We start from the raw sequence: 17902 nt of genomic DNA, 5'->3' as shown, positions 1-17902 counted from the left end.
GGGGGTGGGTTGAGTGATGAAAGGTGTAATTGCCCAGGGCTGTGTGTCTTGGTCCTGACATTTTCTAGTAATAAGTTTGGGATTTGTTATCTCACTGAAACCGTTTTTGTAAGAATAAATGTGTAAGAACAAAACGATTCAATTTGAAAATATTTCCATTCATTGTAAAGTACTGTGCAAATACCAATTACACTTTTATAGTCCAGTTCATTCTTCTCAATGCAGGTCCCCAAGAAGGTCATGAGCTTCTGCTGTTGTCACTTTTTATTTATTTATTTATTTATTTGTTTGTTTGTTTGTTTGTTTATTTATTGTTTTCACCAGCAGCTAGGCCTGAGGCATCCTTTTTATAAAGCATACTACTAGAAGGCTGAGGTAGCACCAGCGTTTGGAACGGATCAGAGCTGTAGCTTGCTAGCCCAGCCCACACAGAGCAAATAGCTGGTGGTAGGTTGTTCTTTTCCTCACTGGGCTTCCATCATTGTTGGGATAGCTTCATTCTATGAAAAAAACTGACACTGGATAACAAATCTGTAACCCAACAGTGTGGAGGCTGAGGCAAGAGAGTCATAAATTGGAGTTCAGCCTGAGCTACATAGAAACTCTCTATACACACACACAAAAATGTTCTCAAAACATGTTACGTGGTTTTCTGTTCAAGAACAGGACTCGATATGATTGGCGCTGAATGTTAAGGGGCACTCTTTGCTAAATAAACAAACAAACAGCAACCAAACAAAAACCATATGTGAATGTTCAAAATGGAGCTAGTCAGACAACTCAGGCCCTCCCACCAAAGGCTCGGGCTACAAGATGTGTGCTGAGGATCTGGCTATGGAAATGTGTTCCCTAGGGATCTGAAAACCGGCAGAGTTTTTGTTTTGTTCTGTTTCGTTTTACCCTAAAACCATCATTTCATTAGGTGTGGGAAACTCTGTGACTCGTCCTGTTTTCTGCTGTGAACTTTGTCCTAGCGCACACATCCTTTTATTTTAGAAAGATCATTTCCTACTTGAACTCAATTCTCCTCTATTAACGGGAATGCTCTCCTGTGTCTGGGAAATCTTAACCAAAATTTTTGTTGTAAGAATTATTTTTTCTTTGTAGTTTTGAATAGTTTTCTTTCCCTCCTTTCTTCCCTCTCCCCTCCCTCTCTCCATTCCTCCCTCTCTCCCTTCCTATTAGAATTTGAACTCAAGGACTCACGCATGCTAAGTCTACACTTTTATCATTGATCTTTGCTACGTTCTTTTTTCAAATTCCAAGTCATTATGATCAGACCTTTTGAATTGTAAACATTGATTTGCCAAGTCTTCAAAAAAGCAATTTAAGGACTGGAGAGATGGGTCAGTGTTTAAGAATGCACTCTGCTCTTTTAGAGGACCCCAGCTCTGTTCCTAGCACCCACATCAGGCAGCTTACAGCCTCCTGTAACTCTAGGTCCAAGGGACTTGATATCTTCCTTTGGAGCCTGAGGTACCTTCCGACTTACACCCACACACAGAGCACACACATATACATATAATTCAAGATAAAAATAAATCTTCATTTTATTTTATTTTTTTAAGTACTTGGTGTGGGCACTGGAGAAATAGCTCAGTGATCAAGAGAACTGGCTGCTCTTCCAGAGGACCTGAGTTTGATTCCCAGCACCTACCTGGTGGTTCACATCTGTCTGTAACTCCAATTCCAGGGGATCTGATGTCCTCTTCTGGCTTCTGCGGGCAGTAGGCACACATGGTACGCAGCCATACATGCAGACAAAATATCCATATTCATGGAATAAAAACAAAATAATAAAATTGCTAGGACCTGCATGGCTTTGAGATTGACCTTTCCGAGAGGACAGGGAATGAAGAAAATGACAGATGTGGGGGCTGGGTGGGCCATGTGCTCGATGGATATGCATCAGCAGCCAGAATCAAATCTCTCAGCACACTATTCACAGCTGAGGTAGGAGGCTGGTGAGCTCATCTCAGTAGGGGGTCTCTGCAGGGGAGCAGTCTCAGGCTGCAGTCAACCTGGAGGAGGAAGCTTTTGTTGATACTTCCCATGCAGTGCTTGGACCAGGGACCAGGGTAAGGCTTTGCTCTCTTCTGAGTCTGACCTGGGGAAGCCTTGCAGTTCCCATGGATCTGAGGCATGGGGGTCCTCGACATGGCTGTGCTTATGTCAACAATATCCATTTACTAAGTGCTTCATCTGCTCCCCACATAAAAAAAAGAAAATATTTTGGGGATGGCTTCATCCTTGCAATCCTTACACTTGATTGTATTTATTTTTTTTTTTATTTTTTTGGATGTTCAAGACAGGGTTTCTCTGTATAACAGTTCTGACTGTGCTGGAATTCTCTTTCTAGACCAGGCTGGTCTTGAACTCATACAGATCTGCCTACCTCTGCCTTATAAGCACTGGGATTAAAAGGTTGTACCACCCACTGCCTAAGTGTCCTTACACTTGTTAATTGTCAAGTAATAGTATTTTGACCTAGGCTCACAGAATTTGCCGGCATTTCTCTATTTATTTTGCTAAAGGAAGAATTCTTTAAATTATCATAATGTAGAAGAAAATGGATTTGGGAAAAAAGCACAGTGTAGCAGATAATTACAATGTGGTTGAATTTATTCTTTCCCAGAAATGCATTTAGACAGACTTTTAAAAATTGTGGCTTCTTTGCAGTTATCAAAATGAATCCTCATTTGTATTTTTGGGCCAATGACTTGATTTCTGCTCATTTTTAAAGTCTAGTACTTTAAAGCAATTTCGTCTTGCAATGAATGTGTTTGGGAGTATTTGACTATAATAATAGAATGAAATGATTGTTAATTCCAACATTTACTTAAATTGACTATATATCTCCTTATTTAATTTAACTTTCTGGGGGGAAAAGAGCTCCTGATTAGTGGAAAGATTAATTAATACTGCATATTTCTAGAAATGTTTTTAGAGTATTAGAAAATGGCGTTAATTATTCATTAAGTATTTTATTCTCTGAATTCTGTTATTTTGATGGTTACTTTATAAAGCATGTACGATGTGTTTGTAATCCTCTGTGTGAGTGTGGGCAGGGGTGTGTCATAACATGCTTGTAGAGGTCACAGGACACCCTTGGGCATTGGTCTTAGCTTTCTATCTTTTTTGTTTGTTGTTGTTGCTTATTTTTTCCTACTGCTTTAAAAACCAGGATATCTAGCCCCTGAGCTTCCAGGGATTCAGCTAGGAATGTGCATTTTTCTCTTAGAAACTGCTCAGAGACCAGTGTCTCCCCTGCTCCATATGTCCCAGGTATTGAAAAAATTCTTGTTACCAAAATGTCACCAGCACAGATTAGCCTGTTTATGTTTAGACCAAAATGTCCTCCCACCTTCAGATCTGAAGGTGACTCAGACGTGAATCAAGCTCAACTTCTTATAAAGATGGCTTTTCAGACTAACTTGACCCTTGATGCTAAACTCGAAGGGCTGGCATGTGTGGATCTGTAGAGGTGACGGGCTCAATTAATCATTAATTGCAGGTCTGCAGTTCCTGTTACTTATCTCCATGGTGCGGCTGCTTTCATGTGTGGAGGCTTGTCTGACCACTAACCAGGAGGTTGATGTAGAAGTGAATGCAGCCCGTGTGGGATGTGGTAGGATTTTCTTTCTGTATTGTTCTCTCTTCCTTCCTTATCCCCCTCAATATCCCAGGGGCTCAAGGCAATCTTTCATAAAATAGAGAGGGGGGGAACCTTGGTTATCACGTTAGTATATCAAAATGAGAAAACGATGGCTCGTCTTGAGGAATACTCCACTCTTTTCAGAAGGTAAAGATCTGAAGCTTTCTCTCACAAACACACAGTGAGGAGACGCCAACCCTCAGCACTGCTGTTGTGTCTGGGCCAATGGGCACAACCTTAGGCCACAGCTGGCATATTTAGCTGGTGTTAAAGATCATGAAGCCAAACCAAGGCGATCATGCTGCATAGGGTGATGAGATGGTACCAGAGAGAAGGGATGTCTGAAGCTGATTCTGTAGGGCTGATGTAGACACCTCAGAAAAGGTAGAGAAGTGCTTTGTGTGGTGATATATTGTGTCCCCTAATAAACTTGCCTGAGGATCAGAGCCAGCCACTAGATTAGACATAGAGGTCAGGCAGTGGTGGCTCACACCTTTAATCCCAGCCCTTGAGATCTCATGCCTTTGCTTGGGAAGTGCACATGCCTTTAATCCTAGGAAATAATATAGTAGGGCAGAGAAAGGTATATAAAGCATGAGGAAACAGGAATTTTCTCTCTCTCTCTTTAGGCTGAGGATTTTGTAGAGGTAAGAATCATGACTGGCTGTTCCGCTTCTCTGATCTTTCAGCTTTCACCCTGATATCTGGCTTTAGGATTTTTATTAAAAGACCATCTAAGGCTCAAACAACAACTTTGAGCTGCTTTTTGAGATCTGTACTCATGACCAGTAAGTTTTGAGTTTGTCTCATCTCTGACATTAAACACAGGCGCAGACACAAAGATACAGACACACAGACACAGACACAGACACAGACACAAACATACAGACACAGACACACACACAGAGACAGACACACAGACACAGACACATACAGGCACACACATGTAGCCATTATATATGAAGCTGAGGTTATGTTCAAATACAGGAGGGTTATAGCTCAGAATGAAAACCTAAATTACTGGTGGGACAGTTTTTTAAAAAGGAATTATTTCGTACTTTTCTTTTGATGAATATCTAGAATCTCAAAGCTGTCATATGTCCATACAAAGCCCCATTAGCTCCTTCAAAGATAAAGAAAAAGAGAAAGGAGGGAAAGAAGGAGAGGAAAGGGGTAAAGAAAAGAAAAAGGGAAAGGCAGGACAGGCACTCTGGTTTAGAAAGTGTCAGGACATACAATCAGATCATGCGCTCTTTTAATAGTACTGGTCCCATCCCAGCTTGCAAGGAGAATTTGCCCATGAATCAGAGAGAAAATGTATACAATCGGAGTTTGAAGCCTGCCTAAAGTTGTCTTTTTGGATTATACTCACCAGGAAATCTATGACTTATTAAAATGTGTATTTCAGGTCCAACACCAGAGGCCAGGTCTATGCATTCATGCCAACCACTCATCAAATGTGAGGTCCTCTTTTATAGCAAGCAGGCAGCCTCCCTGTCCCTAGAGTCACTCATGTTCTCTCTGCCCCTCCATCTATAAAATCACCACAGTTAAGGAGATCCTTCTGTGTCTATGAGCACCAGGCTTACCAAAGCTGATTTGCTGACAGAGCTGGTTTGCTGTTTCTGACGTCTAGTGCTGGGCTCAGAGGACAGAATTCTGATGCCTAGTTGTTAAAATGGGTGAGTTGGATTGACTTGTAGCAATACAGCCACACTCAGAAGTCTGCCAATACTGCTTGTCATGAGGTTCACTATGAGAGTTAAGTTCTGAAAATTCCTCATTAGTGCCCTTTGGGTGGGACATGGACCATTTGAGTGGGAAGGGAACATAACAGGACCCCTTGTAGTCCATTAATTAGAGGGTGCCCCCCTATGCCAATGCTGCCATTATCTCTGTCATTTTACAGTGCTCACCGCGATGTGGTCGTCCTAATAGAAGTGTGTATTTTTCTCCTGAGAGGGGGAAATGAAAAATCAGTGTTGTGTCTTTTCCCAGGGAGACAGTGTCCAGAACCTTTTCCCAAAGGACCACAGCTCTGATTCATTTTTGAAAATTGCTTCAGCCTTATTTTGTTTCTACCCTTGCTAATGCTCGTGAAATTCATGCCATAAAGAAATAAACTTGAGAGGACATGAAAGGACAGACCCCATGGCTATTTGCTCTCTTGGCAATGATTTCGCTCTTCCGTGCTTCTAACCTTCCCCAACGTGAAGCAGGCCCTCCAACCCAGCTTCCACTGCGCAACAGCGCTGCACAAAGGGACACTTAGCATCCGTCCTCCAAGTGTGGCAAACTTCTCATGAGGGGGTAGTAGCAAGCTGCCTGGTTTTGTGTTCTTCCCTCACCCACTGTTAACCAGGAGTGTCTAAAGACAGCCTTCTACTGCTGTGTGGCTTGGTGGCCACTGTGAGTGGCAGACACTTTCAGGGTCTGCTTCTGAATGTTCCCCTTTCTAGGGTTTTCTCCCGGCGAACACTGCAGGTGATACTCAAACTTGTAAACTCGAATTTGACTGGCTGTTTAGATTTTGGACTCCACCTTGATGACACTAAACTTTAATTATTATCATATAGGAAATCTACAACTCCTCCTTAGAGGCCACTGGAACACTCCTATTGTTACAAACAGTGGGGGCTTCTTGTAAATTTTCTGTAAGGTTCGCTTCCTCTTGGAACAGCTGGCTACTGCTGCGCGTAGCTGCCAGCTCCTCAATCTTCCGTTCCTTTTCTGCTAAAACTTCTTCGAGCTGAGTGATCTTCTCAGTTTGGAGGGAAAGCTGGGTGGATAGCTCCATAATGAGGCTAATCTTTCTGTCACCCTCTTCCACTGGCGGGAGACCTCCATAGGGCACTTCCACGGAGTTCGATGCTAAAGCAGGCAAAGAACAAACACAAGAGGAGAGTCATTTTTATCGGAGTTCCCAGAGCTCAGAGAGAGGGAAGCTGAAGAGCGTTTCATTTCTCACGTTCGCCAGAGGCGGCCCAGATGTTACATCATCCGGTTAGACACACTGAGAACAGAATCTAGATCCCGTGAGGGGAAGGGCTCGGGGGTGCTCGTGAAAGAAGAACTTGGAAGTCTCTGGAGAGGGACCAGAGTCAGTCCTTGCCAACTCCTAATTTTATTTTATTTTTTTATATGCGTTTAACTTTCAATTAACTGTGGGAATGAGCCGACCTTGAAAGACAAATCCCAACAACAGCCATGCCAGGCTTCATCTTTTCCTTTCCCCAAAGGATCATTCATAAGAGGAATGACTTAGATAAAGGAAAACACACTTCAAATCCGATGTTTATGTGTCTGAAAAGCAACAACACATTTTGCCCTTGCTCCTTTTGGGGGAGATGGTAATAAAATATAGAAAGACTAGTCCAAGCATCAGAGTTGCCGGGAGTAGAATTTGAGCCCAGGCAGGGAATTGCTTATATGGGATCCATCACAGAGGTTCAGTTCTTTTTAGGCTGAAGGCTGGTCAGCATTTTAAAATCAAATTAAGCATCCTCTAGGACATCAAAGTTTATTCAGTATCATGGTCCTTGGTGAATCTCTGAGCTAAGGATGAAGAACAGAAGGAGGGAAAGGAGGAACCAGCAAGGAGATGGAGGATGCATCACTGGCCCCAAGAGTCCTGGAAAATGAATCTCACTACCCATAAAAATTGTGGCATCTGTAAAGTAAACACCATCGTATTAGACCTCAGAAGTACCATGTGGGAGCCCACAGAGGCTATCTAGTGAGAACTTTCTCAGGGTCAGAGAATCTGAGCTTGCTTTACCCAGCAGGCCTGCATAAGGGGATGATTTGACCAAAGGCATGGTTGCCAGGTGTTTGGAAGTGTCTACACTTGTGGTGTGTTTTGATCTAGCAAGGGGGAGGCCTTTTGAGCTGCCCTGTGGCATTGTTATAAAAAACAAAAACAAAAACCCTTTTGAATAAATGAAAAAGGCCTTTGGGTAGTGATCCAGGCCCTCCTGAAGCTATCCTGTGTTTCTGTCTTTCTTCTCGTCAACTAGGTCTCTCTATCTAATATTTTCTTAGCCCTCTCTCCTCCTCATAAGAACCCTAGAAAAGGTGGGAAAGATAGGAGCTGGACCTCCATAGTACCATCTTACTTAACACTCTTTACTTGAAAATGTCATCATCAAATTTCTCTGAGCTATGGAAAAGCCAGACATAGATATAAATAGTAAGAGATGTCACGGGCTTGGACATCTGTTTAGGGGTAATGGAGCCAATAGCATCCCAGTACATGGCTTCAATGGTTGATCTAATATAACTGAAAGCCCATTGTATTCTCCAACCCCAGTGAAGAAAAGCCCAAGGACCGCATCTGATACACTATTACCAGCTATGGATAAACAGGCTTTCTCTACACGCCTGTGTGATGGCTCATGCCTTTATTTCTAGCGCTCAGGGGGATAAGGTAGGAGCACTGCCATGAGTTCTAGACCAGTTGGGGGTATAGAGTGAGACTCTTACTACACACACACACACACACACACACACACACACACACCCACACACCGCTACTACACTACTACTGCTGTAAACCCATACCTGCTATTCTCTCTCTCTCTCTCTCTCTCTCTCTCTCTCTCTCTCTCTCTCTCTCTCTCTCTCTCTCTGTCTGTCTCTCTCTCTCGTGTGTGTGTGTGTGTGTGTGTGTGTGTGTGTGTGTGTGTGTGTATCTGTGTTAAAGCAAAGAATCACCCGAATTCATTAGTGAGTAAAATGTAGTGGCCATTAGCACTTCCCTGAAGGGTCTCTGTCTTGAGCACCTAAGGCATGATGTGCAGCATCCTTGTGGGTCACAAAAGTGACAAGGAGGTGCCAAGCCATTCTCTAGCCTTAGAAATTATTATTGGCAAATTACTAAATTTTTAAGACTCTCCGGGAAATGTTAGTTCTCATTGTTTGAAATCCCAATGTTCCTATTGAAGGGTGTGATGACGTGTTCTTCTCTCCTGTGTTAAAGAGCAACAAAAAGGAGCCGGAGAGACACTCAGTGGTCCAGAGCACACACTGCTCATCAGCATCCCTGCCTGGAAGCTAAAAACCTCCTGCAACTCCAGTTCCTGGGGGATCTGATACCCTCTTCAGGCCTCCACGGGCACTGGAACACATACAAGATAGATTTACACAGACAGACATACAGAGACAAAAAATTAATAATGTATTTTTTTAAAGAATAGTTAAAAAGTATTACAGTTTAAAGAATTATTTAGTTCATTGTCTCTGTGGAAGGCACAAGCCCTCCAGCCCAGTAGAAGCTGCCCATGGGGGGAGGGGAGGAGGGGGGAAGGGGAGGGAGGAGTGGGCGGGGCTTTTCCTAGCCGCTGACGTACCAGGGCCCTACCTCTTGTATCTGCCCGGAGCAGGTGCTGGTAGCTGTGGTAACTACACATGACCGCTAAGCTACTGGACGCGGCTAGTCTGAGTTGAGATATGCTATCACCGTGACATAGGCATTAATTTTGGAACACTTAGCTTGGAAAAATGTGAATTGTCTCATTAATTTTTTGTAGATTATTACTGAAGTAGCAATATTTTGGCTATCTTGCATCAGAAAAAGCATGCTATTGAAATTTGTTGCATTCACGTGTTCTAACTTTGGAAGTGTAGCTACTAGGAAGTTTGAATCACATGGCTTGAGTTTGTGAAACGCTTATATTACTGTTGAGTAGTGCTGGGCAGGTGAGATACAGGTGGCTGTCTAACTTGTCGACTGTATTTATCCACTCAGTTCTCACAGGCGTTATTTGGGAGGGAGGATTGGTCACTCTCAATGGATCAGTTTTCTATGTCCTCTGGGGGTGGAGGCATGGAAATGCAGGTTTGGAATGGGTTCTTATGGGCTGAAGTAAATAAGGTTCAACAGTTATGGAAAAAATGAGATGAAAATCTGCAGCAGGGTGGCAGTGGCACATGCCTTTAATCCCAGCACTCGGGAGGCAGGGCCAGGCGGATCTCTGTGAGTTCGAGGCCAGCCTGGTCTACAGAGCGAGATCCAGGACAGGTACCAAAACCTACACAAAGAAACCCTGTCTCAAATAACTAAAAAAAAAAAAAGAAGAAAAGAAAAAGAGAAGAAAATCCATAGCAAGGTGAGGTGAGTGGGTACAGGCTACCAGCAGGGTGGAGCAGCCAAGCTACCACCTTCTACTTTGACCCCTCTATCAAATTTTTCTCTCCCCACATTGTCTTTAAACTGATGTGTGAAGTGAAAAACCAGAGTGCAGGTCTCTCTCTTTCTTTTCTTTCTTCCTTCCTCCCACCCCTTCTTTCTTTCTAAGATAAGTGAAAGTAGATATAGTGAAAGGTTTAGACAGTCTGAAGAGAACCAGAGTATGCAGTATTATGGATGAATACCTTGGTCACCTGCTTCTAATGATAAAGGGGCAAACTACTGCAATGGGGGGCCTTCCCTAGGTGATGTTAGCTAGCACATCTGTATTCTTGCTCTGAAAGAGGGCAGCAGAGAGAAGGTGGAAGAGAAAGAGAGATGGAGAGGTACAGTGGGTCTCAGAGGCTTTAACAAACTGTCACATACTGGGTGTCTCAGGCAATGGGCATTGTTTCTCATAGTTCCAGGGGTGGGATAGTCTAGGTCACAATGGTTGGGCTCTGGTAAAACCTTCTTGGCTTGTAGGTGGCCTCCTTCTACATCTCTATGGTGGGGTGAGAGACTGTAAGGTCAATAGAATCTCTTCTCCTTTGTCTTTGACACAGGGTCTTAGGTAGCTCAGGCTGAACTAAAACACATACATAATCCTCCTGCCTCCGCCTCCAAAATTCTGGGATTACACATATGTGCATTCATACCCAGAAAGTATTTTTATTTTTAAATTTTATGTATATGGGTGTTTCACCTGCATGTGTGTCTGTGTGCCATGTGTATACAGTCCCTGCAGAGGCAAGAAGAGGGTGTCACATCCCTTGTGACTGCGGTTGCAGATCATTGTGAGCTGACATGTGGGTGGTGGGAATTGAACCCTGGACTTCTGGAAGAGCCATCCATTGTCTCAACTGCTGATCCATCTCGCCAGCTACCAGAGTCTGTGTCACGGGCAGTAATACCCATCACAAGAGCCCCATGCTCATAACCTCATCCAAGCCCAATTTCCAACATGCTCGTTTCATATAACTGTCATGCTGGAAGGCCAGCCTTCAACACAGAATTTGAGGAAAGGCATAATTCAATCTGTGGCCCAGGAAGTTGGCACTTAGAAAAGGAATAGACAAGGACTAGAATGCTGACAAAACACTTTAAGATCTGCTCTGCATTGTTTCTCTGAATGAAACAAAGATGCTAATAAGGAGACAAGTTAATGGGTATGTATGCCAAAAGGGAAATTTCTTATACAAGTCAGCTCATTGTTAAGCAGTTTCTTTAGACACATAACACAAAAAATATCTGTTCTGCTTCTTGGGGTAGGGAGAGATGCATGTGCCATGGGGTACAAGGGAAGGTTGGGGGACAACCTCAGCTCTTGTTGCTTGCCTTCTACTGGGTTTGAGACAGGGTCTCATGGTTTGCCACTCTACTGTGTAGTCCACACTAGCTGTCCTGTGAGCTCCAGAGGCTCTCATGTCTTTGCCTCCCATCTCATGGAATGAGTGTGGGGATTATAGACGTTTGCTCTCCATGGCTTCTGGGAAGCACTCTATGCCTTGAGCCACCCTCCCAGTTAAGCCATGCCTACTTGTCCAAAATGGCAAAAACTTTTAAAACTCTTCATCAAAGCAAGGGAATTGATAGTCTAGTTGTCTTGAAAATTGGCTCAGGCCACCCTAGGTTGTTTTTTGAACTTGACTATTAATCACGACTTTTCCTTTCCCGGAACAGTAATCTCTCCTTTGTAACAGAAAGGGACAAGGTCCTCCAAAGTCCCCACCCGACAGCTTACATGTCCCAAATCTCAAACTCTTGCCATTTTCCCCAGACTTCCGCCAACAGATAGATAACCCCAACTACAAAGCCATGGCTGCTTGGGCCTGGAGGGTCTGCCATCTGACCAGGGAACTAAGATTTCATTCCATACCGAGAGTTTCATTCCATACCAAGACAGAGCCAGCTACAGGCAAGGGCACACAGACCTGACTAGCCACAGTTGGAGTAGGACCTGTCACACTTGCAGAGGTTTCTTGTCATCATACTACAGCTTTCATTATTTTCTCTGTGTCTGCCTACACTTAACACAGAGGGGAATGGGCTGAGAGAATGCTTACCTGCTTGCACAAGGTCACAGGCTCAATTCTCAGCCCCGAAGGGGCAGAAAGACATAAAAGAGGAATAAAACTGAGAGCTAAAGATTGCAGCAAAGAAAAGACGAGGCAGTTTATCACTATCGCCCACAGCTTCCTGTGTTGCATGCTTGACCCCCAGTGGTTGGCGCTTCTTTTTTTGGAAGTTTCTGGAAACATTAGGACACAGGACATATTCGGAGGAAGAAAGTCTTTGAGGGCATGCTGTGCAAGGCTGTATCTGCTCCCCAGGCTCTCCTCTTTATCTCCCTACTTCTTGACTGCTATGAAGTGTACGGCCGCTTCCTCCAGAGGCTCCCACTGCTGCCATGTTCTGCCCGCGTGCATGCCCACGTGCATGGCTTAAATAATGCTTCGAAATCCCAAGTCAATACAAATGCTTTCTTCCTGAAGTTAATCTTGCCAGGCATTCTGTCTCAATGACCTGTGCCTTTGGGCATTTCCACTTTTTCATTCATAACCTCAGAGTTACCTTGCTCTTAGCAGTGTGACCCACAAGAATTGTACAAAAGTCACCAACAATAACTAAGTACATTACAGCAGTGGGAACCACATTTAAAAAAATGTCTTAGAGCCTAAGAGTTGGAGAGGGTAATCTGATGGTTTTTGGTTTTGTTTTTGTTGTTGTTTGTTGGTTTTGTTTTGTTTTGTTTTGTAGCCACTATAGAAATTCTGAAAACCTCCACAAACAATGTTCCTCTAACCTGGAGTCCCTCAGACTTTTCATATGTTAGCCACTGAACTGCAGCCAATGGATAAAGTCTGCATCGTGTCGTCACTGCAGCTACAAACTTATAGAGACAATGGACAGATACAAAGCTGACAGACTGGGATGGGGGCAGGGCAAACCCAGTGCTGTGCAGTGTTATATTAGATCGGAAGACCTAGAACATGGAAACATGAGTTTGTGAGTGCAGGGGTTCATATCATGTTGAATGAGGGCCCAGTGAATGGTGGGAAGGACTTTGTTGTTGCTTTTTAACGCCCTCTGCTGAAGAGGAGTGTCCCCTTTAAGTTCCTTTACTGCTATCATATGTAAGTACTTACTGAGCCGAGAACCACTGTCAGGTTTGTGAATCAAATACCTCCAACCATGTGGCACTTTATTTTCATCTGGGACATGAACATCTTCTCATATTTAGCCCATTCATTTTTTTTCCCTAGCAATTAATGATTGGGCCCCATGCCCCTACAGAGCATGGCTATGATGTGATGTTGACTCCAGCAGCCATGCTATGGGGCAGGGGATAGGCAGCCCCAGGAAGCCCTGAAGGACAGTCAGGATTAGCATGAACAAACACCCCCAACAGGTCCTCACTATGGTAGTTTACTTTTCTCTTTGTTTTTCAAGCGGATGCTGAGCCTGCCAAGTATTTACTCAATAAGAAAGACTCTTAGCATTGAGGTGATTAAATACCTCATCCTAGAGCCACCCAGGATTACTGTTCAGCCTCCAAGACGGTGCCAGCATCCTCCTCTGAACAAATGCCCATCACTCTGAGTCACTTCGGGCTGGTTTTGAAAGCTGTATATGCTTGTCAACAACCACCAGGGAGTCCAGGCTCACCCCTTGTCATTCTTGGGCTTCCCAATTGGCTCACCCACAGGCATATGCCTCGCCCACTTAAATAAAAAAATGAAGAAACAAAAACCTTCCTAGTTTTCTGTCTTTCTTAATAATCATTTGTGTGTGAATGGAAATTCTCTGTATCCTTGTATTTTACCGGCAAACACACAGATAGCTATTGTCTTGAAGTTCATTCCATCCTACGGCTTCCGTGTTTTCATTTTCTCACAAAGACTAGTCTCTATGGTGCCAGACATATGACTTCAGAGGCTGTTCAATTTCCTTCTACCAAGCTGTGCACACTCGGAACCCTCCTAGAGTTGGCACTTGTTAACTGACTTGGCAAAAATTAGAAATACTGTGCAAACAGACGTGATTATTAAATAGGTTTGGTCACTTAAAAAATATAGTGCAATATTTATCAGTTTTTGATATATCATAGTGATGATCATCTATACAATAGGATTGCATTTTAGAATAAAAATATTAGACAAAATTTCAGACTAAAGAGAATGGAGAGCTTAAAAGTATCTGTCTGTTTTCCTAAGTACCTTGGAAGACAAGGACACAGTGAGACACTGTAGCCCCAAGGGTGTGGCTATTTCACCTCCAAAGCATTAGGAGAGAGTCTCAGAGTACTGCAGAGATAGAAGGCAGGAAATCCAGGGGCCAGAGACTGAGTTGGAGGTCATTGTTTTAGTGTTCAATAGAGTTCCAGGCGGATGTATTGCCCGTGTAACCCAGGCATCCACAGCAAGACTGTAGACTGGGTAATTTGAATACAAGAGAAACTCACTTGGAATAGGTCCCAAATATGAGAATCTTAGGATTAAGACTCCAAGCCATTTAGTTCAGTGTCTGGGAATGGTTCTTTCCTCAGAAATAGCACCTTCTAGCTGACCTCCTAGCGTGGGTATGTCAACAGGACAACACTGCAGGGGTTATGTTCAGATTCCAAGAGCAGATTGGGGTTTAGCTTCCAGCAGAATAATTTTGGAAGGGTACAAACATCCTGACCACAGCACTGCAAATGTCACCAGAGGACTGTAGAGCTCTCCAGAACCAGGGCAAGAGGTTGAGTCGATAGGGACACTTTCAGGACCTCATTAGTAGTTAGGGATCCTGGATGCTGGAAAGCACTCTCTCTCGTCAGCTTGCTGCACACATATGGCATTTAGATGCTCTCTGTAAGATACCAGCAGCTAAGGGAACCAAGAGAACTGAAGACTCCCATCTTCTTTCTTATGGACTCTCTAAGGTGTGGAATTACTACCCACTATGCTTCTCATTTATGTAAATGCTAACTCACAGTGTATAAAGTTGAAGCAGTCTACTAGCTTCCCATCTATCTATGCTGTTTCTGCTATCAGGTCTCTTTTCAACATAGACACCTTCCATTCAAACACAAGCATGAGTTATGCCAAGAGGCCTTGGTACTCTTACCCAATCCAATATTCTTCAATGATTTTGCATCTTAAGAAAACTAAATAACTCAAATACTTAGAGATCTGGGTCCACTTTCCCTCCCTGACACGTCTCTATTCTTCACAATCTTTTCTCGAGTGTAAATCCAACACTTAATCTCCTACATCCCCACCATTCTTATTGCTGCTCCTAAGAGATAAGGCATATTCCCACCACAGGGCCTTTTTATTTGCTATTACCTTTGTCTGGACTATTATACCCTGGATATGCACATGGTTCACCACCTTAATTCCTTCAAGTCTTTATTCTACAAAGTTTCCTTTATTCGGTAAGGCCTTCCCTGGACATCTTTCTTATCATTTCAACTCCCATTACTCAGCACTCCAAACCTCTGCTTACTGCTTTGATGTAAATGACACACAGCACCTGACCACTTTGGCCAAGCTGTAGTCTCTCTTGTTCCCTAGAGTGGAAGCTCCAGGTGGACAGACTTTCTCCACTGTCCTTTTCCCTACTGTGTCTCCTGTACTCAGAATATGGTAGGTCCTCATTACCAGGTAGAAAAGTACACATGTCATGCAAAATCACCATAGGAAAGGACTAGCCTAGAGATTTCAGTGGGTGTATCATTACGATGATATCAGAAAGGGACCAGCTGACTATGAGTGGTTTGAAGGAGGGGATGGGAAAGATGGGGCAGAGATGGCTTTTATTATGGAGGAAGGTCAATACAGAAAAAGAGGGAGGAGGGTAAAGTAATATAAGGATGTCTGAAAAGTCACAAGAAATATTTTTATTACTTATTTACCTAAAATTCCCTAATATAAATGTATATGATCTATGTGCGTACATACATGTATGTAGTTTGAACGAAAATTTCCCACCTGGGCTGACAATGCTTTCCCCAAGAGCCACGGATGATCAAGCAATGCCCCCCACTCAATGCCAGGCATAAGAAGTCCCCTTTGAGTTGTTGGTCAGGGCTATCCCAAGACTCCAAACACATTATAGGCTATTGCTGTTGCATTGGTTGCCTCCCAGAGGTTGAAGAAAATTCCTCATTGCTGAGGCAAATGCACTTCAGACACAAAATTTCAAGGACTTGAGCTGGATCTGACCAGAAAGCCTCCTTCCTGGGGACATTCATGGTATCAGAAGGTATAAAGCAAGCTCCAATGGAGGAAAGCAACTAACAGCGCTACTTGGTTATACGATGCCTATGAACTTCAACAATGGCTGTCATGGCACAAGAACCCTTAGTGTGCAATTGTGGCACACATATCTTGATGGTAACCAACAGCTCTCTGGTAGGAACTATGGCCTGCTCAATAGGAGGGAAATCATGCCTGGTACTGGAAACCTAGCCAACTACACAGAGCCAGTGAGGTTGTGGATCTTCATGGTGAACCTACAACCTCCAGTTTATGAAGCCAGCATAACTCCTAACAGCATCCTAAATGTGTATTCTTATACCCAACAGAAGAGTGTAATTCTTACCCCTCATCAAAGAAAATACTTTTTGAAACAGATAGAGACTATTTCAGCAAACCACAGAAAATCAAAATGCAGAGAACAAGTAATTGTGTGGTAACCAGCCCCCACTGATAGATCTACACCACAAGTCCCGCACCTAAGGCTCAGGAAACATATGGAAGAGGGGGCAGAAAGAGTGTAAGAATCAGAGAAACAGGAAATCCGCTGTGAGATTGTGTCTCTTAGATTGTCAGGGAAACTACATTCATGAAATCTCAACAACATGGCTGCCCAAATGTGGCCTGAATAAGGAAATCACCAATAAACATGCTAACATGAAAGGGAGAAATGCTATGGGGCCCCAGCACTAGACAAAGAACTTCAGGCAACTAAGGGATATTGGGAATAGGGATGGGGAATAGTCTTCCTCAGGGAAGAATACATCGATGGTTATCCAGCACAGCATGGTTACCAAATGCCAAGTGGTCACCTCTGAAATCATATACATACAAGTAACATTGTGTGGGCAGATATATATATATATATATATATTCCTAGACACACACACACACACACACACACCATAACAGTTAAAGAAAAAGCTGTCATGAATTTGAGAGAGAACAGGGGTGACATGGGAGGTTTTGGTGGGAGGAAAAGGAAGGGGGAAAACAATGCAATTGTATTTTAACTTCAAAAATAAAGTTAAAATAAAATGTAAAAGATGGCACTTAGGTTTCTTCCTGGGCACATTCCCCCCCCCCCTTCCAGCAAATCTTTTTAACTGCTGCATTAAAATGATGTAGGAGAAACTTGGAGTAGTCATTTGATGTTATAAAGGACCTACTAAACTTGCTTAGAAAAGTAAATTCCATAAAGGAGAATTCAGCAGTGGGAGCAGTCAAGGATACGTAGCACAACTTGACTTGGTAGAAACTATAGAAAAAAAAAAATATGGGACATCTAACATAAACAAGATTAGTTTGCTGAGAACATGTTTCTGTTAGATTTGTCTACTAAGATGGCCACCAATGAAGCCCTGTTCCCATAACAAAAGGAGACAGCTTTGGGTCACAGCGTGCCCTTAGGCCCATTCCCCCACCCCCACCACACAGGGCAGCACTGGGGCAGGGCCGCCATTAAGTCCTGGTCTGTCATTAAATTAGGAAAGATATAATTCTGCCCTGCAGGCAGGATGACCCTGATTAACAGCTGCCAGTCAAAGCAGCCCATCTGTCTATGGTTAGCTACGACAATATTTTTACATTGTAAATCTAATTTGTCTCAACAACCATCTTGGCATTTCTGTCTCAGTGAAATGGGTTTAATTGCTCAAGTGTAACTTGGAGCTGTGACACTGAATATGTTGGTGGGGATATCTGTTCAGGGCTGGGTCTCTTTTGCGCATTAGCCAGAAAGAGTCACGTGATATTATTCAAGAGTTTTTCCTTTGTTAATCTCTAAGCAGTGGAGTGGTTTCTCACTGGGAAGTCATATTAATTCTTGTTGTTTGT

General features: G+C 43.3%; 1 protein-coding gene across 1 annotated transcript in view; it reads right to left on the bottom strand.

The window, feature by feature from the left end:
- Window positions 1–6236: 6236 nt before the first annotated feature.
- The window catches only part of Ccdc192 (coiled-coil domain containing 192), a 197474-nt gene continuing 185808 nt past the window's right edge, over window positions 6237–17902 (bottom strand). Inside the window, exon 7 of the mRNA XM_036204485.1 lies at window positions 6237–6526. Within this exon, the coding sequence (XP_036060378.1) occupies window positions 6237–6526 (290 nt within the window). The remainder of the gene's footprint in view (window positions 6527–17902) is intronic.

This window comes from Onychomys torridus, chromosome 13 (genome assembly GCF_903995425.1).
Source record: "Onychomys torridus chromosome 13, mOncTor1.1, whole genome shotgun sequence".
Classification (NCBI taxonomy): domain Eukaryota; kingdom Metazoa; phylum Chordata; class Mammalia; order Rodentia; family Cricetidae; genus Onychomys; species Onychomys torridus.
The sequence above is the reverse complement of the archived record's forward strand: the minus strand, read 5'-3'. Positions and strand labels throughout refer to the sequence as shown.